This window comes from Hemicordylus capensis, chromosome 5 (assembly GCF_027244095.1).
Source record: "Hemicordylus capensis ecotype Gifberg chromosome 5, rHemCap1.1.pri, whole genome shotgun sequence".
Lineage (NCBI taxonomy): Eukaryota > Metazoa > Chordata > Lepidosauria > Squamata > Cordylidae > Hemicordylus > Hemicordylus capensis.
The window spans coordinates 204857755-204884212 of record NC_069661.1 but is presented as its reverse complement, the minus strand read 5'-3'; the positions used below and the strand labels follow the sequence as shown (position 1 = coordinate 204884212).

The following is a 26458-nucleotide window of genomic DNA, read 5'->3' as shown; positions in this document are numbered from 1 at the left end:
GCTTGAAATTAGGGTCTTCCACAAGCAAGATTGGAGCTTTGCCACCAACCTCCGTTCCCTCCAACCAATTCTATACATTTAAAAAGGATTAAGACTGTTCCATTCTAGACTCTTTATGGAACCCTGTTGTTCACAGTATTCTTAGAGGGCATTTCTACTCCTTTTTTCTAATTCAGTCCACCTTGCAGTTTTAAAGGACCTTGCAGTTGTCTCCTAATGGTTTAGATAGTTCTAACTATTAGGTCTGAATGCTAAAATCTAAAATCCAGGGATCAGGATCCAAAGAAGCATGTAACTGTTTCTGAACACCCAGAAGAGTTAGACATGTCTTTACTGAACAGCTGTCACCTCTCCAAGCCACATCACAACCAATTTTGGAATCTGTGGGGACTTTCAAAAGCACTTTTGTGATAGGACACAGGATTCTGCTGCATTCAAGAGGGAAAAGATTAACAATCTCACCATGTATGCCCAAATCTTTGTGTGCACCTAAAAAACCTCTTTGAATATTAGGCTAGACATGCAAGTCCAGCAGGAAATCATTGTTCTATATGTATACCTGCAAAGAGATACTTTTATTTTGGTTTTTTTAAATGAGATTAAATGTACACAATTATGCTTAAATTGAAATGTCATCATAGGGACAAAAATTAAAATTGGATACAATACCAAGTAGAAGTCTTAATCAGCAAATTAAGCACATTTCAGTCTCATTTATTTCAATGGAAAAGATAAGCATGTACTTAATGCTCTTCCATTGGACTTCCAATGAGACAAGAGTGCTTAATATATTCAAAGATCTAATCAAAGCTGGCTGAAAATATTTGGATTGCTAGCTCTATGGATGGGGCAGTTGCTATCTATACAGAAATAATACAAGAACAAGAACATTTCATAAGGCAGAATTCTGATAGCCAATTTCCATGTTGAAGTCCCAACAAAAGGACAAGATGCCAGTTCCACATACAAAGTAATACCATTTTCTACCTCTGATTTCTCAAAGAATGGAGGATTTGCTTTTACAACCTTATCACCATTAAATGCCAAACTGACTTACTAAGTTTAACAAATTGGTGTGTGTCTGAATTTGAAGTGGGCGGAGGAGAGCAAGGAAAGGAAACTGATATTTTCACAACAACATTTCTAAGTCATTTTGAAACTATGGTTATGAATACAGCTTGAATACCTAAAAATACTCCAACTGAGGAACTAATCACTTGAAAAGCCCTCTGCAAAACATAATATGCACTTCTTGGCACTTTAAAGTATAGTCATTAACTTGATAATATATGAAGGTATAGTGTCTTCCCTCAATAGGAAGGTGTACTTCAAATAACAACTGCTGTTTTATCTAAGGATCAGGAAAGGAAAGCAGAATTTCAAGTGCGTGGTACACCAAAACAACCTTTTGACTGTTTGAGGTTTTTGCTCATCATTCTTACAATCTGAAACTAGAAACAACGTACTATATAAACTCAATGCACTAAAGACAACAGACAGAGCAGGTTTACTGTTCCTTTATGGCATTCGTATCCCGCAAATAATGTGATTTTTGTGTATTCAGTTCTCTTCATTATGAATTTTTATTTCTCAATCTTTGTCATAAACTTTCTAACTAGATTTTGAGAAAAGTCATCCACTGGGATAAGAATTCATCAACAATTTTAGAGTTCAATCAAGCAGTACATTTATTCATATCTTACTACAGATAGTATGAGAGTGACAGTTAACTGGGTAAATTATGAGGAAAGATGGAGACAGCACCACATATGGATATTTCTTTTCCTATTAATTCTGGTATAATTTGCATGAGTTTCAGAATATTCACTGACCTTTGGTCTCTGCATCGTACCTTTCCCATTTGAAGCATTGAGAACTGTACCACAGTCAAGCTGAAAAATTGAAAATATTTCCTATTATCAACACACCTTTATGCTTGTGTGTGGCATTTTAAATTCTATGAAAGCCAGGACATCTTACCTTTTTCTTACAAGTCACAGTAGAGGCAGCACACTTGTTTTCCCTTGCATACCAGATGCAGCCAGCATTATGACATTCTTCGCACCTAGCAATATTATTAAAAATAACTTACACCGTTGCAGGGACTGGCAAGGTATCAGCACAAGCAGAGTCTAAAGATCAGGAAAAGCGGACAATGCAGATCTAGGTTGTATTCAGGATGCTTATGTGCCGCAAATAGTTATTATGTGCTGGGGAACTGGATTTATACACAATTATAGGATTTAAATTCAGTTTTGATTAGCTAGAATCTCAAAAAGGTACTGCTTTCAACCTAGAAACCTCTTCTTCTACATTTATAGCAAAATGCTTCTGCCTTGCTGGATCAGACCAAACCCACACAGTCCAGTATCCTTCCTGCAGTAGTTAGCCAGTTGTCTCATGGCAGCTCACAAGCAGAGCATGAGAACAACAGCCCTCCCACAGCGTTATAAATAAATACATAAATACCACTTTCAACAGAAGTTCCCAAAGTGGCATAAAATGAATGAATGAATGAATGAATACAATGGCTCCAATAAGATGGAAAGGTATTCTCTTCAAGCAGCCTGTTCCTACGGTGCTGTTTCAGCTGCTGGCACAAGCAGATGACTTGCCCTTCTGAAGAATGACACGTTGTGCCAGAAAAGAGTGGTGGAACCCTGCCATTCTCTCCTATTTGACATTTAATTTTCCATCATCTCTACGATCTCACTTGATTCAAGACACTGCTAGTATAGCTTTGTACTAACCCCTGCTAACTTGGCAAAGAGGCACCTTTTAACGTGGCGATTCTCTTTATTTAGCAGGGGGAGAGTAACTGGCCCTATCCACCCCCAGCACAGTACCTCCAGTGACTGTTGGTGGGGTCTATCTTATGTTTTTTTTTATTGTGAGCCCTTTTGGGGACAGGGATCCATCTTATTTATTTATTTATTTATTTATTTATTATTTCTGTGTATAAACGACCCTGAGTCATTTTTGGAAGGGCGGGATAGAAATTGAATAAAGAATAATAAAGAATAATAAACAATACTAGTAGAAATTTGAGGTACCTTTTGGACAATATAAGAAGTGGCAGGTCTTCTTGTGAAGCCTGTCCTACTTCCTCCTTACTATCTCTCCTTATCCTGAAACTGCCTGGTGCAAAACACTACACAATGGATATAGAAAGAGTTATATTTATTTTAATTTAAAATATTTATACTCTGCCCCTCCAGTACACTACTGCTCGGGGCGGCTCACAACATTAATAAAAAGATACGATGTAAAATAAGACTAATAAAGTTAAACAAATTTATTTCATTTATTTATTGTTAGATTTCTATACCACCTTTCATTAAAACAATCTCAAGGCGGGTCACACAACAGTTAAAACAAGACTACAAAAGTTACCAAATTAAAATATTAGATAGAATATAAAAATATAGATCTGATTAAAAGATTAAATTTAAAAGTTAAAAATGGGCCAAAATCACATTAAATATTACAATTTTTAAAAAACACCAAATTAAAAGTTATTTTAAAACTATAAAAACTAAATAACCTACCAGATATAGGTAGGTTCATACAGCAAGCAACAATAGTGGCTCCTTGGCAGCATTATCAGCAACTCCCAGTGTCGCTGCAAGGGGACAAGCTATTCTCTAGTTTAGGACTGCACAACTTTGGCCCTTCAAGTGTTGCTGGACTACAACTCCCATCATGCCTGACTCTTAGCCACTGTGGCTGGGGATGATGGGAGATGTAGTCAAACAATATATGGAAGGCTATTGCATTGTGCAGCCCTGATCTAGTCATGGCCCTGGAACTTTCATGCAGAGCACAACAGAACTGGACTTTATAGCAATAGTTCAACAAAATAATTTTCCATGGTCCTAGTAGCAATACTAGTGCATATTTTGTGCTGATAGTAAAGCATCACACACACACAAACAGAACACCTACTTTAACTGTGCACCATACTGGGGCAGCTTCTCAAAGCCACACACTCACTCAAAAACCACAAACACACACAATGGAGAACATATCTTACATTTTGTTAAATGAACAGTCATCAAATTCTAATATCTCTGACCAATTCCAAGAACCAGAAATGAGCGACACTTGAACTGGAAAGAATAAGAAAGAAAGTGTTTACATAACAGATGCAAGCACAGATGTAATGGGTAATTCAGAAATGATTTATTTAAATCTAGGTCTAAGATGTACAAAGATTGTCTTTCTATTTATACCCCACTTTTCAGACAAGGCTCCTAAAGTGGCCTACACAAGTTAACATCCATCTCATAAACACAATGTGCTAAGGATACACTGATGTGGTGTATACAGCAGTCTCTTCTGAGCCATGGCAATTTGGGGACATGATCCAGGTCCTAGGCCACTCCAGATCAGAGAGAAATGGGATTGCAGATAAATCCAGAGTAGCTGATGGTAACAATGCAAATCCATAACGTATGAAACTGCCTTATACCACAACATGGGCCCATCTAGTTCAGTATTGCCTACACTGATGATCAGCGGCTCTCCAAGGTTTCAAACAGGAGTCTGGAGATGGCAGGGATTGAATCAGAGACCTTTTGCATGCAAAGCAGATGCTCTACCACTGAGTTACAGCCCATTCCCACAAAAGCAGCACTTCTGCCAATTCTTCTCAATTTCTGTCCCACACTTTTGCAAGTCATATGATAGCAAACTAGTTTTTAATTTAATATTAAGTCTTTCCCTGCAATAGAAAACACTGCAGAATATATACACAAATTATCTACTGCTGTCAACATAAGATCAGAGCTTTAGGACTGGATTCGGGAAGTGGAATGTTATTTCAATGAAACAAATGGCAAACAGAAAGGACAACTTCTTCAAACTTGCATACAGAAGATACGGTTTTGATTTATTTATTTTTAAAAGCCCAACAGTATTCACATTTCCTTTAACCACAAACAGTCTTTTTCACCCACAAGCAGCATACAAAGCAACTTCTCTGCATTTACACTGTTTCAAAGCCTTGTTTATTTTGGGCAAACCCAATAACTGAGGCTCAGGCTCGAAATAAATTTCTTCATCTTCTGTTCTTCTGAAGGAATATACTTCCCATTGTTAACATACTGTGCAAAGGTATGTTAAACCAAGCCATCTGTCTTCTATCTTTCTGACCTAATTGCCACTAGACACATACCTTCACCCAAGTTTATGAGTTCAGCCACTTCTGTGCTTTCCTCCTACCTGTAGAAATCTCATGCTCCCTACCAAGTTGTTGGTTTTAAAACATTTTATTTATTTCTATCCCACATTTCCTCCAAGGAGCTCAGGATGCTGTGCCCTGTCCTTAACCCATTTTTCTCCTCACAGCATCAAAGAGGTCATTCACACAATCAAAAACTGTGTTCTACCAGGCTTTGGGAGCTGTGTGTGCTCCACATTTCTGGTTGTGTGGAAGCAAGGTAGGAGGAAAAGCTACCCAGGTTTTCCTCCTAACTTGCTTCCACACAACTGAAAATTGGGAGCACACACAGCTCCCAAACCCAGGTAGAACACAGTTTTTGATTGTGTGAATTACCTTAATGACTTGTCCAAGATTACCCAGGGAACTTCATGACTAAGGGGAGATTCCCTAAAAGTGTAGGTGCCATCACAGATAATTACAGTACTGTGCTAAATTATGTCCATGATGTAGTACTCTAAGGAAAATAATACAGGGTTTTGAGAGATGGGGAAAGAGAGCCCATTTGACATTATTTCAGTCAACAAGATCTGCACCTGTTTAGAGGATCTATGAATAGGATGCTTCCGTGTAGTGCTATGAGAATAGCATAAACAAGTAATCTTCACCATTTCTTAGGCAGGGGCCACTCTGGCAAAAACCCTTCAATGCAAGAGCCATTGCTCACCACACTGACCTCCATATTGAGCTGCACTTTCCCCAGCACCAGGGGGAGCAGATTACGGGAAGTGGAGCGCTGCCAAGCTCCAAAACCATCTTGGAAGCACAAACAAAACTCTCCCAGTGCATCCCTTATAGAGCTCTATGGAGAAAACACTGAAAAGAATTACACTTCCCAGGACTGTGCGCACATCTTCCAAGATGGTGCTGGGGCTTGAGAGGGCCAGTCAGTCAGTCAGACATCTTTATTCGGTCAACTGAACAGCAAATCACATAAATAAAACAGCAGCACCATCAAGAAATACATTCAAACAATCCCACCGGCCCCACCATGCACCAGGGTGATCCGAATTCTACCAGCAATGTAAGCAGAATTTTGCCACTGAACAAGAAACACTAGAGACTTTATCTTCAAGTAAGAAGTTTACTAACAAATCGTTAGGGATACAAAAATGCCCAGGACCATCAGAAAACTGAGACAGCAAAGGCCAATTAAATGCTTCCTGACATCTTGATAAAATTCACAATAAAGTAACACATGGGCAACTGTCTCGATCTCATTAGCATTGCAGGGACATAATCGCACCTCTTATCGGCCACTGATGAAATCTACCATAAAGTAAAGCAGATGGCAGGGCATTAGAAAGCTCTAGAAAAGGCTGAACGAAACATAGAAAAGGTGATAGTGGACAAGTACGGGGCAGTAGAGAATCCTGCACATGATTTTAAAGGCCTATATAGGATTGGAAGGAGAGCTGTCTCATTCTGTAGCTCGATGTCAGAAAGATGTTTGGATACCATAGCCTTTGCTCTCCAAAATCCCAGCTCCAAGAGTTGTTCAGAGTCTAACCCTATCGAAAGCAATTTGTTAATTCTCCCCTCGAACCAAGAAGGCCGGGGGGTGGGGGTGGGGACAGGAAGGAAGAAGGGTATTAGACCTACTGGCAGCAAGCAGATCTTCAGCCAGTAAGTTAATAATAATCCTTAAAGCTCTAGATTCCACCTTTGGAAGCCCTGCCTCTTGCCGGAGCACTGCATTAGCGGTACATTTAGGAGTGTTAAAACAGTGCTTTGAGAAAAACAGATTGAATTCTTTCTAATAGGGTAAAATAGTTATAGGGGCCCAACTGGGCTTCATAGGTGAGTTGTGACAGGGATTTAGTTATAAACAACCCAATGGCCGCTGGGATAAAACCACCACCTTTAGTTCTAAAAAATCTGAGATTGAGAGGGCTTAAAGGCAACTGGCAATAGCAGAGGACTGGGGATGCTTCACATTTCTGTCCTGTTCTAGGTCAAGCCAGGATCTCCACTAAGGCAACGATCTGGGGGAAATGGACCACAGACAGCTCCAAGGGGAATTTATAAGAAGTGGATCCAGCAACATAGCAGCAAAGTTGCTCCAGCAGCTTCTTCAACTAGACTGCCTTTTTAAAAAAAATCTGCTGCCCTGGCAGAGTAAATTGGCCCCACCCTTTCCCTATGGAAGGTTGTTTCTTAAAAGGCCCTTGCCTGATTTCTGAAGTGTGGGATCCTAAATTTCCTAGGTTCTTCTAGTCACCCAGGTCATAGAGTCTCCGCACTCTGCCTCATCCCATGAACTGTCTGCTTCATCCTCTAATTGGGGAGTCACGGACAAGGAGTCATGACAAGTTCCTCTTCTGCCTCCTTCCCTTCTTCATAACTAGCAAAGCAGCACATGAGGTAGGTAGGAGAATGTGTGCTAAATCAGGCAGCATTAGTGGGTGTTGCTGACATGAAAGAGAAGGTGGAAGAGAATCATCTTGGAGAGGCTCCTTGATGAGCAGTGACTATGCCACCACTCAGCAAAAAGCTGTTGCCACCCTGCTGGTGCCCAAATCTGCTATTTGAGGGCACCATCTCACCTTGCCTCATGGAAGGATACCCCACTAGACACAGATTATTTATTCTCTGGAATGACCTACAACAGGAATGACTTTCAGCTTGATAACTGGACATTTTCTTCTCTTCCTCACAACCTCTCTTCCATGTTCAATTGGGGAAAAAATGTCAGAGCAATGACAGAACTATACATTACATCAGCAAACACATTTTTCCTTAACATGTTTGCTGGTTAACAGTAATGTGTGTGGGAGGGGAGGAAGGTGGGGAAAAGGTTTCCAAGGGAGAACTGGCAGCCAGGGAAAAGTTAAGTGACTGCTTCCTCTCAACCGATTCATTTCTGCAAATGCCTCCCACCAGGGACTTTTAGGAGGCAAACACAGGAGTCAGGAACTCTGGCTGACACCCTGACTAACAAAGCACTGGTGAAGCACCAGTGCTTCTGAAGAGTTCCAGACTAACACTTCATTGGAGTGAGAGGGAGAGTGTGTTGTGGATGGAATTTCAACTATCTCCCCTTCCCATGGAAGCCCTCTGTGTCATCTAAAAATATACCCTGAGGGCTGCAAAACCTTCAAGGACATAGTGTGTCCCCACTGCTGAGTCAGAAGTGGAGTTGAGGTTTTTGAACCTTTCAGAAGCACCAGTGCTTCTCCTGTTGCACCAGTACTTCATTAGACAGCATGTCAGCCTTTGTGCTTGTTTCAAACCATCTAGCACTGCCCTGATAAAGAAATAAATGTAAGGGAAAGAAGGATGGAACTCTGATTATCTGTGAACTATTTGTCATATTAAGAGGTTTATCCCAAATCCTCATAATTACAAAATCCTCATAATTCCTCTAGGCAAAGGGAGGATGGCTGTCTGATTTTTCCACTTCCCAAAACGTCTCCCGTAATGCCCAAAAGCCTTTAGCCTCAGATGTGGGAGAAGTAATAATAGACTTTTTTTTTTAAAACAAGCATGATAAAACCTTTCATTAAAACTATTACATTCAAATGCATAACGAAGTATTCTAAAAGAATTTATTTATTAGAAAATATGAATAATGTAACTGCACCAACTTTAGAGAGTCAGGTAACACTAACAAAACAAAGAAACATTTTCTGCCTCTCTAAAAATGTGTGCTGGAAAAATAAGCAAGCAAGGTACTGCAAACAATATTATGTGGCTGAAGGTAAGATAGATACCAATGGTGGGGTAAAAATCAATTGCCTGGCTGACCAATCACAGCACAAACCAAGCACAGGAACAAGTTAGTTCTATCTTCTACAAAACCTAACTTTTAGGATTGCCAACTTTATTTTCTAAACAGTTCCTCTGCCTTGAACCGCTGCATGACAGGCATAAATTCAACAGCTGATGATTTCTTCATCAGTGTACTTCAGTGCCAGAAAAGGGTTCAGCGGATAGATTTCATGCAGAAGGTCTCAGGTTCACTCCCTGGCACCTCCAGGTAGGGTTGGGAAAGATTCCTGCCTGAAACCTTGGAGAGCTGCTGCCAGTCAGAGTAGAAAATATTTAGCTAGTTTGACTTGGTACAAGACAGCTTCCTACAGACATACTGAAATCGAAAGCCTGGCGCGTGCTGTCTTCCTTTGGGAGCAGAAGTAGATGATGAAGACAGCAAAAAATATGCAAGCACCACATCCTGTGTATATTTGGCAAATTCCCCTTTCTTCTTATTGCTAGCTATGAAGGGGGTGTGATGGGCTGAAAGGTTTCTTCTATTAGAGCAAGATGAGTGACAACGGAAAACCAGCTGGAGGCCACCTGAAGGGGGAATTTGGCACAAAGTTGTCCACCACCTAGAAACATCATCCAACTCTTCTGTCAAACAGCCTTACAATAATGTTTGGTTTGCACTCTTTCCTTTACTTAGGGTTTTAATGTACTTATTTAAAATATGTATACCCCACCCCTCCAGTACTCTACTTCTTGGGGCAGTTTATAAAGTTAATAAAAGAGATACAATATAGAACATTTTTTAAAAAATCAAAAATTTAAAAGCCCAGACTAAAAGCTCATTTAAAATGTACAAATTGTAAAAGTTTCAAATTCAAAGTTATAAATAAAAAGCTAAGAAACCTGCCATATATATGCAGCAGAAAAAAAATATTAAAAAGTCTAAGTAGATGTGTTTTTAATGGTTTTTTAAAACACTGAGGGAGGGAGCATGGAGAAGCTGTTCAGGGAGGGTGTTCCAAAGATGAGGGGTCACAACTGAAAAGGCCCAGTCTCTAGTCCTCGCCAACTGGATCTCCATTTGTGGTGGGGCCATGAACAGGATCTAAGATGCCAAACAGCGAACTCTGGCAGGTTAGTATGGGCAAATGCAGTCCAACAGGTACTCCGGCCCCAAGCCATGTAGAGCTTTAAAAGGTCAAGACCAGCATCTTGAATCTAGCTCAAAAGTGGACTAGTAACCAATTAAGATGCCACAGGATGGGTGTAACACTCATGAAGTGACTTTCGCCCACGAGCATCCTTGCTACTGCATTCTGAACCAGCTGAAACTTCTGAGCTAGTGTCAAGGTCAGCCCCACACAGAGACAATTGCAGTAGTCCAATCCAGATGTCACCAAAGCATGAGTGACTGAGGTGAAGTCTGACTTCTCCAAGTAGGGTTGTGGCTGGTGTACCAGCTGTAGCTGGTAAAAAGCATTTCAGTACACTACTGCCACCTGCATCTCCAAGGACAGAGTCGGGTCTAGAAGCACCCCCAAGCTCGGAATTTGTCTTTCAGGGGTGGAGGGAAGTACGACCCCATCCAAGACCAGATTTACCTCACTACTCAGATAATCAGTTTTACTAACCCAGAGCACTTCTGTCTTATCTGGATTAAGTTTCAACTTGTTTGCCTCCATCCAGGCAGAACAGCCTCCAAACCCTGGTTCAGAATATCCACTGCCTTCCTGGTATCTGCTGACTTAAATGCTAGGTAGCATATTGATGACACCACAGTCCATATCCATGGATAACCTCTCCCAGTGGTTTAAACAGCACAGGGGACAAATGGATTTATGTGGCACCCCATAGGCCAAGGGGTGGAGCAGGCATCCCCCAGCACCACCTTCTGAATACGACCCTTCAGCCAGGAGTGGAGCCAACATATAATTGTGCCCCCAAGTCCCAACCCGGAAAGATACCATGGTCGATGGTATCAAAAGCTGCTGAGAGCTCTAGGAGAACTAACAAGAGTCACACTCCTTCTGTCTACCACCTGGAATAGGTCATCCATCAGGGCGACCAAGGTAGTTTCCATCCCATATCCAGGCCGGAAGCCAGACTGGAAGGATCTAAGTAATCAGATTAATCCAGGGCTGCCTGGAGCAGAGGGTGTGTGTACGTGTGTGTGTGTGTGTGTGTGTATAAATATTAAAAAACATGGACAAAAACCAATGAATCAGCAGCAAAGTAAGTGTTAACAATATTACAAAAGAAGCTCCATTTCACTTAAATGCACCGTGCCTCTGAAAATTCTAAACTTTCACACATAATGAATTACCGAGAATGTGTCAAGCCACATAGTTAAAAATATTAAGAAAACTTACCTTTGTCAGTTAGATCTGCCTTTTTAAAGTGGCATGAACAGTTCATGAGGTCTGAAAAGCCTTCTTCACAAATAATTTTGTTTGTCTTGGTATTTATCACCTTGCAAGTTGAAGTTCTTTTAGAAAGGCCTGAAAAATTCACAACTGCAGTCATGGAAATCTAGAAGTATATGGAAACAGAGTGATTACAAGATTTCTTCATCTCTGGATAGATTGGAAGAACTTGAAAGAAAACTGAATAAAAGTTTGTGCACATACGGGTTAATGACTATAAGACTAAATAGATAAATTAAATCAGAGTATATAGTGAGAAATATTTCCAAAATCTGCCTGATTTTACTGGCAACTGCCTTGGTAATGGCTACATGTTGAGTTTTGCCAACCCCATGCACTGCATTCTAAGATTCCTACTAGATTAAGGGCTGGCACATAGGAAGCTGCCTTATACCGAGTCAGGCCTTTGGTGTGTCTAGCTCAGTATTGTCTACACAGACTGGCAGTTGCTTCTCCTAGGTTACAGGCAGGAGTCTTTCACAGCCCTGTCTTGGAGATGCTGGGGACGGGGTGGAATTTGGAACCTTCTGCATGCAAGCAGAAGGTCTTACAGAGCTCACATGTCTTACAGCGCTCACATGTAGTCTCCCATTCAAAAGCAAACCAAGGCAGACCCTGCTTAGCAAAGGGGACAATTCATGCTTGCTAAAACAAGACTAGATCTGAGATCGCCTGTGAGATTTCTCCAGAACAATTTGCCTATTCCTTTACTTCCTGATGTTGTTATCGCAACTATGGCTGCGATAACTATGGGAACAGCTATCCCACCGCACTAGCATAGGTGCCAGATCCCACCACTGCCACCACATGTGGAGGAACAGCTATCCACCATGCTACCACGGGTGACACATCCCACCTCTACCACCATGTGTGGCGGAACAGTCCTCTGTTCCTCCTAACCTTTTTACTGCTGCCACCAAGTGGACTTTTGGTATGGCTGGGTCCACTACAACAGCCCTTCACCTTTCTCAAAAATTACAAACAAAACAAACTTCAGTGGAAAGGCTTATAGGCGTGGGGTGGAGACAAACAACAAGCTTCTAGGGGTTTTTTATAACAAGAAAGTTTACTTTTACAAAAAAACCTGTTCAATTAACACATTACTTTTGCAGCAAAAAATACAAATTCAAAAAAGTTAACAACAGAGTAGGTCAGGGGAAAATAAAAACTGGGAAAATGCAATCACGACCTGACACTATACTGGTCCCTACTCAAGAGTCCTCTGTGCTTTCTTTTGGGCTTCTAGCTTGCTGTGTAGTCTCTTGTTCTAATTACCTCACAGGTCTGGGGCTCAATCCAGCCTGGCTCTTCCTTTTCTTCTAGTGATTTTAGTTAGGCTTCACTTCTTGTTGGCTGTTCACTCTCTGCTTCTATGTAGGCATGTGCCCAAAACGTTTCGGAGGCCATTATAAAGACCTCCGAAACGTTTCGGCACCAGCGGGGGTAGTACTTTAAGGGCGGGGGAGGGTGTACCCACCCCTCCCGCCGCATTTCCCCTGCCGGTGCTCTGTGATCTTTAAGCCCCTCGGTGTGGCAGCGTTCCTCCCTGCCGCCCCATTTCCCCATCGGCCGGAAGTGGCCAGAAGTAGCGAGCGCACGCACGCAACGGGCGCACGCACGCAACGGGCGCACGCTCGCTACTTCCAGCCACTTCCAGCTGGTGGGGAAATGGGGCGGCAGGGAGGAATGCTGCTGCCCCAAGGGGCTTAAAGATCACAGAGCACCGGCGGGGGAAATGCGGCAGGAGGGGTGAGTACACCCTCCCCCGCCCTTAAAGTACTACCCCCGCCAGTGCTGAAGTTTATTCGTGCACATCGCTACTTCCATGGACTCACTCTAGCAGACTTCCAGACTCTCTTCCTTTTTCTGCAACCTCCAGCTCTGACTGCCTCCAGCAGACTCTCTTGGCTTCTCCTTCCAGGACTCTCTTCTCTCAACCCTCTCAAAACTCTCCCAAATATATAGTTTCTCCAGCCCAGCAGTTTTTAAAGTCATTCAATTAGAACAAACTAAATTGTTCTAATGAGTGAGCCAGCGTGGTATAGTAGTTAGAGTGTTGGACTAGGACCGGGAAGACCTGAGTTCAAATCCCCATTCAGCCATGATACTTGCTGGGTGACTCTGGGCCAGTCACTTCTCTCTCAGCCTAACCTATTTCACAGGGTTGTTGTGAGGAGAAACTTAAGTATGTAGTACATCACTCTGGGCTCCTTGGAGGAAGAGCGGGATATAAAAAACAAAAAAATACAAAATTTTACTCCATTTTTTAAACTCTCTTTCCCCTCCAAAAATCAACTGTCAAACTACAGAAAAACAAGTTTGAACTTTTGGCCCTGCCAGCCTTCTCCACGCACAGGGATTTGCAACCATAGAATCCTATTTACAATAATGCAGTTTTGGGAATATAATCTCATTTATAATTCATTCATAATACAAGGGCAATTTACAAAAAGAAGTTTGGGAATATTAACAATGCAAGGGCTTATTTACAGACACTCAAGAGGTCTAAGCCTCATTCCTCCACACATGTCATGTGTACCAAAGCAAACCATTTTAGTCAAACAATGATCCCTCATAACCATGGTTTGTAAAGACTCTTCAGGCCACGGCTTCAGTTTCTGGTTTACAAGAGATTTTGGCTTGTTAACCATAGTTTCATCGTGTATGGTAAAACAATGGGTTAAGGGAGAACACATCACCAAGGCAATTTTCAGACCCTGGCTTGTAAGAGCCAGCATGGGAAAGTCCAGACATACCCCAAATAGGACTCAGGTGTTTTTATTTTTTTGTACTACAGGGTGAGCCCATCTTCTAGCCACCCTCGCAATACAAGCAACACACTTATACCTACCTCTGAACAATGCTTTCATCATCAACTTTGCCCCTCTTCTATGCTTCATTCCTGTTTTTGGTTAACTTTCTACAATTATACATTTAAAAGATCACCTGTCATCTCTTTTTTATTTCCTAATTGGTTTTTTGTTTAAAACAACAACAACAACAATCCTGAAAAGCTGCTTCCAGGATGAGGTGGGAAAGGTGGCTCCATGATGTCACAGACATCCAACAATAAGGACTGTGTGCACAACCAGCTTCTGCTTTGTATTGGCAGAACTGGTTTCCCCTGAGCTCAGTTTTGTGAAGAAGATTGTACAGCTGGTGACAATGCGGTGAGTGCACTAAGAGCTTAGCAAATCCCATTTTAAAATATGTCAGTACTTTCCCTTCCAGCTCCAAAGGCAAAGGCTCAGAGAAGCCGATTCATAAGGACCATTGCCATCCTGAGGAGGCCAGTCATCTCTATAAACTAGCAAGGGAATCTAATGCTGTTGTAAACAAGAGATATGGGGTACAACAGAAGACATCACGACTGCTCCAGCAGCATCCTTCCTCTTTCCCAGTTAATGCTTTTATAGTATCTTCTTAGCATATAGAAATATTCAGAAATAATGTGATAAAGTCACAGAACAAGAAACTGTGGCATTACACAGGAACATAGGAAGCTGCCATATACTGAGTCAGTCCATTGGTCCATCTAGCTCAGAATTGTCTACACAGAGTCGCAGCAGTTTCTCCAAGGTTTCAGGCAGATATTTCTCTCAGTCCTATCTTGGAGAAGCCAGGGAGGGAACTTTGAACCTTCTGTTCTTCCCAGAGCAGCTCCATCCCCCAAGGAGAATGTCTTACAGGACTCATACTTATAGTATCCCTTTCATATGCAACCAGGGCAGATCCTGCTTAGCTAAGGGGACAAGTCATGCTTGCTACCACAAAACCAGCTCTCCTTGTCAAAGTCAGAGTGAGTTTTGCCACTGCCTCATTAGATACAGAAAGCTTGGTGGGGCACAACTAGCAGCCCAATGCTGAGCTTAAAGTTCTACAGAGCAAGGGCTGTTTTGTGCTGCAGTATTAGCTAAAGATCAACGTCCTGATCTTGACAAGTGGGACGACTTCTTAAAGCTCTGTATCACTTGTGTGAACCCCGCTTGACTCCACCACAATACCAGGAACAGGCCCTGCTGTATGAGCCCTTAGGATGAACTGAAAAGGAGCACCGGTAGCCACATCCACCTTTTGCCGGCTCACTAAAAGTCCCTTTGCATTGCAAGGGCTTCCTGAGGAACTTCCAGCAAGGGATAGGCCTGCTGAAGCCCCACTACAGTGTGTGTAAGTGTGTAAAGAGCCCAACACCAGGACAAAGGTTCAGGAAGCTTAGGATTGAGCAGTAAATTATGTTTAAGGATCAAACTAAACAGCTTAGGCCCTGGCTATTTAAGAGAGTGTCTTCTTCATTACAAGCCCCACCGCCCATTGAGGTCATCTGAGGAGGTCTGTCTCCAGTTACCGCCAACTCGTTTGGTGGCTACACAGAGACGGGCCTTCTTGGTTGCTGCCCCAAGATTGTGGAATGTGCTCCTTGCTGGGATACAATCCTCCCCATCTCTGGTAATTTTCAAAAAAACACCTGAAAACCCATCTTTTTGCCCAAGCTTTCCCAGCTTCCTAATATTTTTGGGTTTTAATTTCTGGTTATTTTTAAATTGTTAAATTGTTTTTAAGTTTTTGTATATGTTTTTAACTGGTTTTAGGTTATTGTAAACCACCCAGAGACGAAAGTTTGGGGCGGTATACAAATCTGATAAACAAAAAAACAAAGGATGAGCGGAACCGGTTCTATTTGAACTGGATCGGAGCCCCCAAAAGGGGTGATCGTCCAAATTTGAACCAAACCCAGTTTGAATGGAACCAGTTCAGTGGTTTGAAGGTTATGCTTATGATGGGGAATCTGGTGAGGATTCCCCTTTACAAGCAAAGTGGAGTACCCTGCCTTTAAAATACTTCTAATGGCAGCTAGGAGGGGGGCGGGCGGCAAGAGGGCACCTTACCACTGGCAGCAGCTGCGATAGTGGTGGCTCTTCTAAATTCCAGGCCGGGGCCAGCTCTCCCTGCACTGCAGCCTGGTCCTGACCTCTGCACATGCCATTTGTATATGCACAAAGGCTGGAACCAGCCCATGCTGCTGGGAGCATCGGACCTGGCCTGGAGTTTAGAGGAGCCGGCACTGACCAGAACTCCAGTTTGGATTAAAACTGAACCGCCAGAATTGGTTTCGTGCACACCCCTAGACCAAACTTAGATGTGATATCGTAGATGTGTGAAAGAATTCATCTCCCAATGTGGTGGTGGTGGTGATTGTTCTTGATAGAACAACTATGGAGGCCCCAATTTGGAACTGTGGCATATGGATCTAATCCTTTTTGACTATGCTGATTCCCTGACAGAAATAATCCCTTCAGAGCTATTGGATGCAGAGTGGGAAAATGTAAATGCACAATAGGGTGCCTGTATATTCCTCCATGCAGCTAGAAGCAATTATGGGAGGAATTTCCATTGAGGGGAATTGGCATTAGCGGGGAGGGTACCCCCCCCCCAGCCCACGGTACAGACCCTATCAAAATCTGCCCCATCTGCTCTTAGCCACAAAATGAAATGATTTTGAGAGATATATCCATGCCTGTTACTATTAGCCTATTAGACTGGCTTCCTGGGATAACTCAATAAAAGATTCTATGACCGCATTTGTAAAAATGATGTATAGGTTAGCTATCTTCTCCATCTATTATTCCTATTAGTAATAATCTTATATAATTGAATGCAAATAAAATTATGTATAACATACCTCACCTCTGTCTAAATCAGTTATGTAGATCTTTAGGCATTTATCTGTTCCATATGAAATATCTATCCAGTTCTCCGAGTTATTTGAATATGGACAGTCTCCTTTTAAAGTACACCTGAAAAAAAATCCAAGTTTAATAAATATGGAAAGATATGTTAATGTTATACAGAAATTTGTTTTATTTCTATTTCACTAGACCAGTTGTGGCCACCTCAACTTTACCTTTCTATATTGGCTGTTCCATTCTCAATAGGCTGAACTTCAGATATCTGTCTCAGAAGAGATGATTAAAACTACATAGTAAGGTTGTCTCACTGGTGCGAGGAGGGAGGGCAGAGGGGAAGGCAAGGTTGAACCTACCTTCCCCCCAGATGATCCTGGCATGATCCAAGCTGCACGGCTTGCCCCGAAAACAAGATGGATGCTGCTGATAGCCACATGACGTTCTGGAGCCTAGGAAAATGTGTCCTGGCCTCCAGCTAGCCCACAATGCACTGCGAATTTCCCCTCAAGCCAAGCACACATTCTCAAGTTACTGAGAATGCAGCATTTCCTTTTTATTACAATAAGATTACCATAGTGCATATAACATAATCAAGGATAATAATAATATACATGTGAGTATAACTGAAAAAAAGAAAAATCCCTTAAACATAACTTTAACATAATAAGATACAACCTACCAAGGAAAAAATAAAGGGAGGAGGTGTGTGTGTGTGGTGGGGGAAGCAACATTTATTTACATGATTCTAAAGAGCAAAGAGGAGAAATACCTTTTGTTCAAATGACACCAACCACAGTGTGGGTCCATTGAAGATAAACAGCCATTACAGGAAATAAACTTGCTGCAGTTTGCAACAGGTATTCTCCTGATCTAAAATACAGAAAGCAATCATTTTTGAACATCTGTAGACATCCTTTTTAAACAATCAAATTATATTTCCATGGACCCATGAAACACAGGGATGGGAACAAAACTTTATAATTCACCAGCAAATGTCCCCATTTTACAACAAAGGAATTCAAAGGGACACTCCAGAGTGAAACTGCTGAATTAGAAGTTGTCAAAGTCAGATTCTTTCCACCTAAGCTTGAACAAAGACATTCTATTTCACGATATATGCTCACTATATACATTAAGGAATCTACAGCTGAATCTCATGCATGTTTACTCAGAAGCAAGTTCCACTGTGTTAAATGGGAATTATACCCTAATGAGTGTGTTTCGGATTGCAGTCACTGAGGAACATAGGAAGCTGCCACATACCGAGTCAGACTATAGGTCCATCTTGCTCAGTATTGTCTATACAGACTGGCAGTGGCTTCTCCAAGGCTGCAGGCGGAATCTCTCTCAGCCCTATCTTGGATATCTTGCAATACCACATATCACTAATTACTATTGATATAAGCTTTCTAACTTTACATAAAATGACTGCAGATTTCGTAACCCATGCACACCAATTTTTAAATTTTATTTTTCTCTATTTGTGTACAAGTATACACACACCCCAATTAAAGAATAACACAACATGCATCTGATAAAATTAAGCTTATGCTGATATAAATATTTTAATATTCAAGGTTCCGTAAGAACCTGTTTTGTTATTGTTTTAAATTTAAGGCATTCAAAGGTGTTTCCTAGAATATTTTAACAAGGGTATTTGGACTATGCTCTTAGGCTTCTTCAGGTCAAGTCCAATTATTTGCATCAGTTTCTAACAGGCTTTTAAAATAATTCAGATGGTATATATGGGATACTGTAAACTGGACCTGTGCCCATTCTAGCTGGTGAAAACTAGCTGACAAAGCACGAGTCCTTTGCTGGCACTGTCTATTAATGCTTTGGAGACATAAAACTAATTTCTATGCAGAGTCCTATACCCAGCTCCAACTCTATTTTTAGGAAAGGTAGTGAAATTAGTGGTTGTCCTTCAATCCCTGGTTCATGTTGAGAACACCAACTTTCTGACCACCCACAAGTCTGGCTTGTAGTTTGAACTGATTGCATGGGTGGCCCCCTATCACACAACAACTGCACCCCTTTAAGTCTTTCTGAAGCATTTGACACCATGATGTGACATAACTATAAGATCTGGTAAGAGTTCTTTTCATTTCTAGTAAGGAGGACACAGAATGTGGCAACAGGTGATTTTAATTTCTTATCATCCCTCCAAATGTTCCTTGTGGGATCCTAAAGGGGCTCATCATCCTCCAGGTCCAACATATAAATGATGGCTGTTTACCCAATAGCCAAATCATTACCCAATACCCAAGTCATATGGAGACAAGGATGATGACACTTCAGCATGCTGATGACATACATTTCTCTCATTTAATCATCTCAGTCCTGAAATGCCTCTCCATGCTTATGCAAGGAGTTGTGATTCAGTTACACAGTGGCAAATACTGAGGAAAAAAGTGCAATAGCAAATCTCCCAAATTACACTGAATAAACTTGATAGCTTAGATAAGCTACTTAAATCAGTTGCAGATTTTAGGATAACTAACTGTTTAACCAGTAATGAAATTTGCAGATATTCATTTTGTTCTACGGAAGTATAGCAATAGTCTGCAGTACAGTTGATAGACTTCAGTTAACCAGGGACCAGCCAGATGAAGCTTGGCAATCAACTTTGGAAATACCATTTGTACTAACTATTCAATGTTATCAATTATTCAGCAAACCTTTTTAACAGATGGTAGATAGATGTAATCCTTATTCACAGGGTCAAGTTCAAGTTTGTGAAAAATGGCTGTTTCGCTTTCAATTTCATATAAAATGTTGGGGCAATCTGGCTTCATGTTCTCATCAAGAAGAACCTAAAAAGCACAAGATACATAAAATCATCAAAACTATCAAAGGTTTGCAAATTATTTAGGAGACAGTTGCCCACTTCCTGTCCATTCATCACAATGCTGCACCTCCAGCTCCACCATTTTCTCTCTCTTCTAGCCTCAAGAAGCATTCTTTAGGACCAAAAAATAGCAAAAATAAAAGCCTCACAAGCAGCTGCTTCACACAGTGAAGCACAATGGTAGCACACACAGATCTTGGTTTGCCTCTTAAAGGGCTGCTGAACGTTTAACTCAATGAGAATGGAAGTGTCAGGAACAAGAGATGTATATGAAGCATCCTTGGTAATTTTCTGATTATTAAGCTAATGCTTTTAACATTCTAAAAGGCTATATATATATATATATATATATATATATATATATATATATACTACATATTATCATTATTATTTTATTATTACTAGAGATGTGCAAATCAATTAGACTCAAATTTATTTGAGCTCAAATTGAGATGATTCGAGCGATTAGAACTCGAATCGCCCCTAAAATAAAGGGCCTGATTCCAGTTCAAATTGAATCACCACTGATTCAAGTAATTGAAGCGCCTTTTTGTCTTCATGTTTTCCCTTGCTGATTAGTTTTCTGGCACTGCCTTCTGATTGGCTTGAGATCTCCTTGCTTCTTGGTTGGCTTGTTGTAATTCAAATTAAGTGTGCCCCCAGTGGCTGGTGGAGGAGGAAAGGAGCAGGAAGGGGGGAGGCCAAAGGAGGGGTTTTCAAAATGTATTTAAGTGGCTGCTTGGAGGTAGGGTGCCATTTTGTGCCTTGGGAGAGAGGGATCAGAGAGAGACTACAGCAGCACTGAGAGGAGAGCAGAGACTGGTGGTGCTGGTCTGGGCCTGCTTGTCTGCCTGGCCCAGTGAATAGAGAGAGAGAGAGACAGATAGTGCCTGCTGGGCGCATCTATTTTTAAAAAATCCTTTTAATTTGCAAATGCTTTTGGCATTTATAAATGCTTTTATTTTCTTCTAATTTTTTTTAATTGTACCAGCAGCCCTAGTGGCTTGAACTGGGTGCTACTCCCCCCCTCCGCCTGCCCCTTATTGGTTGTAGGTAGCCCCTAGTGGCTTTAATAACTGGGGTCCTGTCCTGCGTTGTCTCATATATTGTAATGAAGTTGATGCAAGAGCTTCCTCATCTCTGGCCATTTTAAAGAAATTGCTTAAAACATAATTATTTACCCAAGCTTTTAATTAGATTTTAATTGTGATTTTTAAAATGTCTTAATGTTTAATCGTTGTTTTATGCTGTATTTATTGTAAACCAGAGACACAAGTTTGGGGCAGTACAGAAATACAATACAATACATAAATAAATAAATAAATATGAGGGGGGAAAGGATGGTAAGGCCAGAGTAAAAGGGTAGAGGCACCCACTGTGTGCTTATTTAGGAAGTGTATAAAGATCTCGGCTATTTAATAATTATGATACAGTTTCTCTGAAGAAACCTCAAAATATAAATCAGAAATAGTGTGACATTGTTGCAATGTGAGCTTGTAAAAATGCGAACAGACCCCCATTGACTGTAAAATGCATGAAACAAACCAGAGATTCACAATATAAGCCATAGACTGCCTACCTTCAGCAACTGTCCTTGTTCTGTTCCCAAAAACAAAACAATCTTTCCCAGAACAACAGTGGCATAAACGGATGTTAAATCAGAGCGACTCAGGGAAGGTGATCCATTGATTGGCTGTGTTGTATTTTTCTGCCAAGATTTTACACAGGAGAAAAACATGTTAATCATATGTGGAGAGTATTCTTTTCAAGAAACTATTGCCAGCAGATAGCAGCTCAGCCAATGAACCACAAATTTTGGATGCATTATTTTATTTCTAGTAGGGCTTCAATGCAACAATACTGCAAAACCTTTATATATTTAACTAGACTCCGACAGCACAACTTTACCTTTACCTTGTCTCTCACATAACACATTCTGTACACATTGTAGTCACCTGCTGATAATGTAACAACTTCATCATGGGAAAGATAAATGAGAATGGGAGACAAGTTAAGGTTATTACAGAAGAGTTCAAAAGCTGATCATGAATTGAGAGGTCTGAGAAAATCAGTGAACACATGGCCATTCACTGTTTACAACACTGAAAGCAATGAAATAGACACAGCCATGACTTGTTGGCATACTTCCCTCTCAATCATGAGTTTGGCTATGCATACCTATCCTACCACACTATCATGTTCTTTGGTTCCCAGCACCCATACTTGATGGAAATGCAACAAGCTGTGCCTGTTTAGCTAAAAAGTTACATGCTGCAAGCTATAAATAAATTAAAGCAATTTAACAAAGGAAAAAATTATTCAGTTAGTCAATAAGTGCAAAACAGGCAGTCCTTGAAAACACCATCATAGGCCATTAAAGCACAAGAATAGCAAAATTGCAATGCCAAAAACAAAGGAAATGCAAAATTAAATAACTTCTGTTCTCAGTCATTTACTCTGTGCAAATGAAGCAAGCTTTCTGCAGAAGACACGGAGGAGAATATTCTCCAGCCACTGTTCCCCCCCCCTCCAAAAAATACTCTTCACTAGGGCAGTTGGGGTGGTGGTGGTGGTGAATGCTTAATAGAATTATACTCCGATTCACAAATTCTAGCCTCACCAATTTCTTCACACAAGAATGTTTCACATATCCATGGATGGCTCCTTGAGGGCTTGTTTGACACAGGAAGAACAACTTCAGAAAATCTTAAGGAGCATACTCAGAGGGTAAAGCCAGTGACCTGAGACTTCTGGTGGTTGTTTTTATTTTTTAAGGGTGCATAAGAACCTAATAGAATCTATTTAATTTCATAAGCAAGTTAATGAACAAAAGTCATTTTTAGCCTACTTTCCAGTAGGCTTATGAGATCACCTGGCATTCTGTGTGTGTGTGTCCCCCTCGCCCCCATTAATTTCGCAATGTCTGGAACAATATGAACCAAATCGGGTACAATTGTAGGGACACCTCAATGGCATAGTTTCTGATGATGTCATCCACTCTGATTGAAGATGGAAGACGTATAAACTATTGAGGTGCTAGTGGGCTAACTTGTGAATAGCCTAATCGATTTGAACCAAATGAGGTACAGTTGTAGTGAGTGACACACAGGAACACCTCAATGGCGCAGTCTGTGATGATGTCATCCAGCCCAATTCAAGATAGCAAACGCATAAACTATTGAGGCACAATTGGGCTAACTTGTGAACTGCCTAATCAATTTAAGCCACATTTGCTACAGCTATAGGGGCACATGGGGAAATCTCAGTGCCACAATTAGTGATGATGTCATCCACCCTGATCCAAGATGGCAGACATGAGAACTTTTGAGGCACAAGTGCACTAACCTGAAGATTGTCTAACCGATTTTTACCAAATGAGATACAGTTGTAGTGAGTGACACACAGGGACATCTCAATGGTGTAGTTTGTAATGATGTCATCCACCCCGATCCAAGACAGTGGATGCGTGAACATTTGAGGTGCAAGAGATCTAACTTGTGGACCCCAATTTGAACCAAATTTAGTTCAGTTGTAGAGATAGTGAAAGGAAAGTAGGCAGATTAGTTCTTACTAGAACAACCTGTTTCCAAGATCAGAGAAACAAAGGCCCTAATTGTCTTGATAAAACATTCTTCTGTAGGATAGAATAATAAAATGTTAATCTGAAATTTGAAAGGCACCTGAGCAGTGGAAAGTTATTTTGCAAATCAGAGAAGAGTTATTAACAGGTATTCAGTACACCATCAACCCCTCTTAAGTCTCTCCCTTCATTCAGTGAGGCCTGTTGCTGAATTATGCATGCTCACTCTGAGCCATGAGCAGAGTGTAAGATCCGAATCCCCTTTGTATGAATCTAAGTACATCCACACTTCATAATCATAGGAAGCTGCCATATACTGAGTCAGACCATTGGTCTATCTAGCTCAGTATTGTCTTCTCAGACTGGCAGCGGCTTCTCCAAGGTTGCAGGAAGAAATCTCTCTCAGCCCTATCTTGGAGAAGCCAGGGAGGAACCTCCTGCTCTTCCCAGAGCGGCTCCATCCTCTGAGGGGAAGATCTTACAGTGCTCACACATCAAGTCTCCCATTCAAATGTAACCAGGGTGGATCCTGCTAAGCTAAGGGGACAAGTCATGCTTGCTACCACAAGACCAGCTCTCCTCTCCACTACAGGTAATAAACACACAAACATGTGTAGAGCATGTGCAGAGTCATAAACTTGTTCATAAACTTGATTATAAAATTAAATAGATTCAGTCAGCTGCTTGTGGAATGATTCTCTTGCCATTTTATAAAAAGCAAGCAACAATCCAATAAGGCTCAATTGTTTCTGTTCCCATCTGTGGTGGCTGGCTGGGGATTTTTTCTTTATTTACTTCTCCTGAATGAGGATGAGAATTTAAGAGAATATGCTAAAGTTCAGTAGAAAATTCCCAGAAGTCCCCTCTCCTCATATTCTCCCCCTGAGAAATGTGCAACAATATTTGGGGAATTCTATAGCCAGAAAAATCTTTAATTGGACACCATTGCTCCAGACCAGGTGAGTACACATGGAGCAACAGGGGCAGCATGTGCGTAGCTCTTTCTAAAATAAAAAAAGGCTGAAACCCTACTTGAGCAATTGTCGGGGGGGGGGGAGCATTGCCACTGAATCCCTCTGTGTTTTGAAGCAATAGTTACACACAGTTCTATTTCAAGATGACCCAGGCTTGTTTTCTCTGTGCCAAGCAGCAGGATTTGAGTTTTGTTTAAAGAACTACATATGCAGAAATTTCACAGTTAGACTGGCAGAGGAGCTTTTGCATATGTAACACCCCATCCAGCTAGGAATCTGTGCACAGAAACCTGCTTCCATGCAGAAACAGTCCCTAGTCAGATTGGGCACATGTTTTGGGTTCAGATAGTAAATAATTTATTAAACTAAACCATGGATCAGACGTATGCAATTTCTTTTGTATTCCTTTCACCTGCTCCAAGAAATCAGCAATCAGATAAGCATAGCTCTTCCACCCCGCATATTGCTGTGTTTCTTGGGTTGTCAGGAGGTAAGCATGATCTCTCAGTTCTGGAGAGGCCTCCATGCTTTTTCTAGGGCTAGAGTCAAAGGTGCCCTTCCACACACAGAACATGTCTGAAAAGGCTGCACTAGTACGTCATGCAAGAAAAATGAAACTAATTTCAAAGATGTTCTATTGTGCAAGAGTTTCCTTCCTCATGAGTGTGTGCAACCACTTGCACAAGCAGAACCACATAAGCTCATCTTTCATAGTTATGCAAGCATTTGCAGAACAGCACTATCTGCTATTTTCCTTTTGCTCACAGGTCTCTGGCTCCAACCCATTATCTTGTGTCCTAGCATAAGATTAAGGTCACTGAAAGCAGGCACTAGCTAATTTTTGCTTTTTAGCATTTAAATGTTCTTAAGTGTATGGCTTAATTCAAGACATAACATGGAGTGTTGCCACTGAATCCCTCTGTATTTTAAAACAATATTAAACACATATGTATAGTAGTTCTATTTCAAGACGATGCATGCCAATATTACTGGTTATGCCAATGGTGTTCTAAAAAGTTTTAGAAATATTCAGAAATCAATGTACATGTTCATTGTCAACTCAAAGTCCTATAAAATGTTACACATGAGATGAGAAATTGTTAAGTTGTGTAACACTGATAAATAAAGTTTTCCTCCTACCACCACCACCACATGTGTATGTGTGTGCACGTGCAAGCACACACACACACAATCTGAAGATGAAATGATTCAGTGTTTGTTTTTGGTGTCCTACTTACAGAAAAGGAAATGTGGTCTATTAAATACTGCTTGGTTTCAGAAAGTAAAAATGTTATCCTATCATAAGCAACATTTGGCCTCAGCTGGTACTTTTTATTTCCACCGAAACATGATGCTGAAGTAGGTACCTAGTTCCATATTTATTTTATTTTATTTTTATACCACCCAAACCTCACGTTTGCAAGAAGCAAACAAAAAGTTAAAACATTAGTTAAAACAAATGACAACAGAAAACTGAAAACAGTAGTTAAAACAAAATAAATGATATAGTAGAAGTTAGAACATTACAACAATTTAAATTTTAAAACAACTTTTTAAAACTATGTTAAAACTGTTAAAACACTATTTAATTAAAAGCCTGGGTGAATAGATGCGTCTTTAAGGACTTTTTAAAAGTTGTCAGTGATGGGGAGGCTCTTATTTCAGCAGGGAGCATATTCCAAAGCGCAAAACAAGAAACAAAGAGCTGGCAGATCAGCCTGAATAGGAATAAATTTTTCAACTCACTGAATCCCAAAATAGGTTTTGGGCTGCCCCTGCTAACTTGGCAAAGAGGCACCTTTTAATGTGGTGATTCTCTTTCTTGAAATAGCAGGGGGAGAGTAACTGGCCCTGTTCACCCCCAGCACAGTACCTTCAGTGACTGTTGCTGGTGTCTATCTTATGTTTCTTTTTAGATTGTGAGCCCTTTGGGGACAGGGATCCATTTTTATTTGTCTTATTTATTTGTTATTTCTCTGCGTAAACCACCCTGAGCCATTTTTAGAAGGGCGGAATA

General features: G+C 40.9%; 1 protein-coding gene across 4 annotated transcripts in view; it reads right to left on the bottom strand.

Moving 5' to 3' along the window:
* PLXNC1 (plexin C1) overlaps positions 1 to 26458 on the bottom strand; it is a 97606-nt gene that overhangs the window by 58382 nt on the left and 12766 nt on the right. For 3 of the 4 annotated variants that reach the window (XR_008308547.1, XM_053255788.1, XM_053255787.1), the window contains exons 2-9: positions 21467 to 21595; positions 19718 to 19852; positions 17806 to 17906; positions 17033 to 17147; positions 11299 to 11458; positions 4034 to 4109; positions 1981 to 2065; positions 1833 to 1892 (exon numbers count right to left, since the gene is read on the bottom strand). Coding sequence is in view for 3 of the 4 variants with exons in the window: in XM_053255788.1 (XP_053111763.1) it covers positions 1833 to 1892; positions 1981 to 2065; positions 4034 to 4109; positions 11299 to 11458; positions 17033 to 17147; positions 17806 to 17906; positions 19718 to 19852; positions 21467 to 21595 (861 nt within the window). In the remaining variant the exon portion in view is untranslated. Of the gene's footprint in view, positions 1 to 1832; positions 1893 to 1980; positions 2066 to 4033; positions 4110 to 11298; positions 11459 to 17032; positions 17150 to 17805; positions 17907 to 19717; positions 19853 to 21466; positions 21596 to 26458 lie in introns of those variants that run through there. The other variant, XM_053255789.1, reaches the window with a different exon arrangement.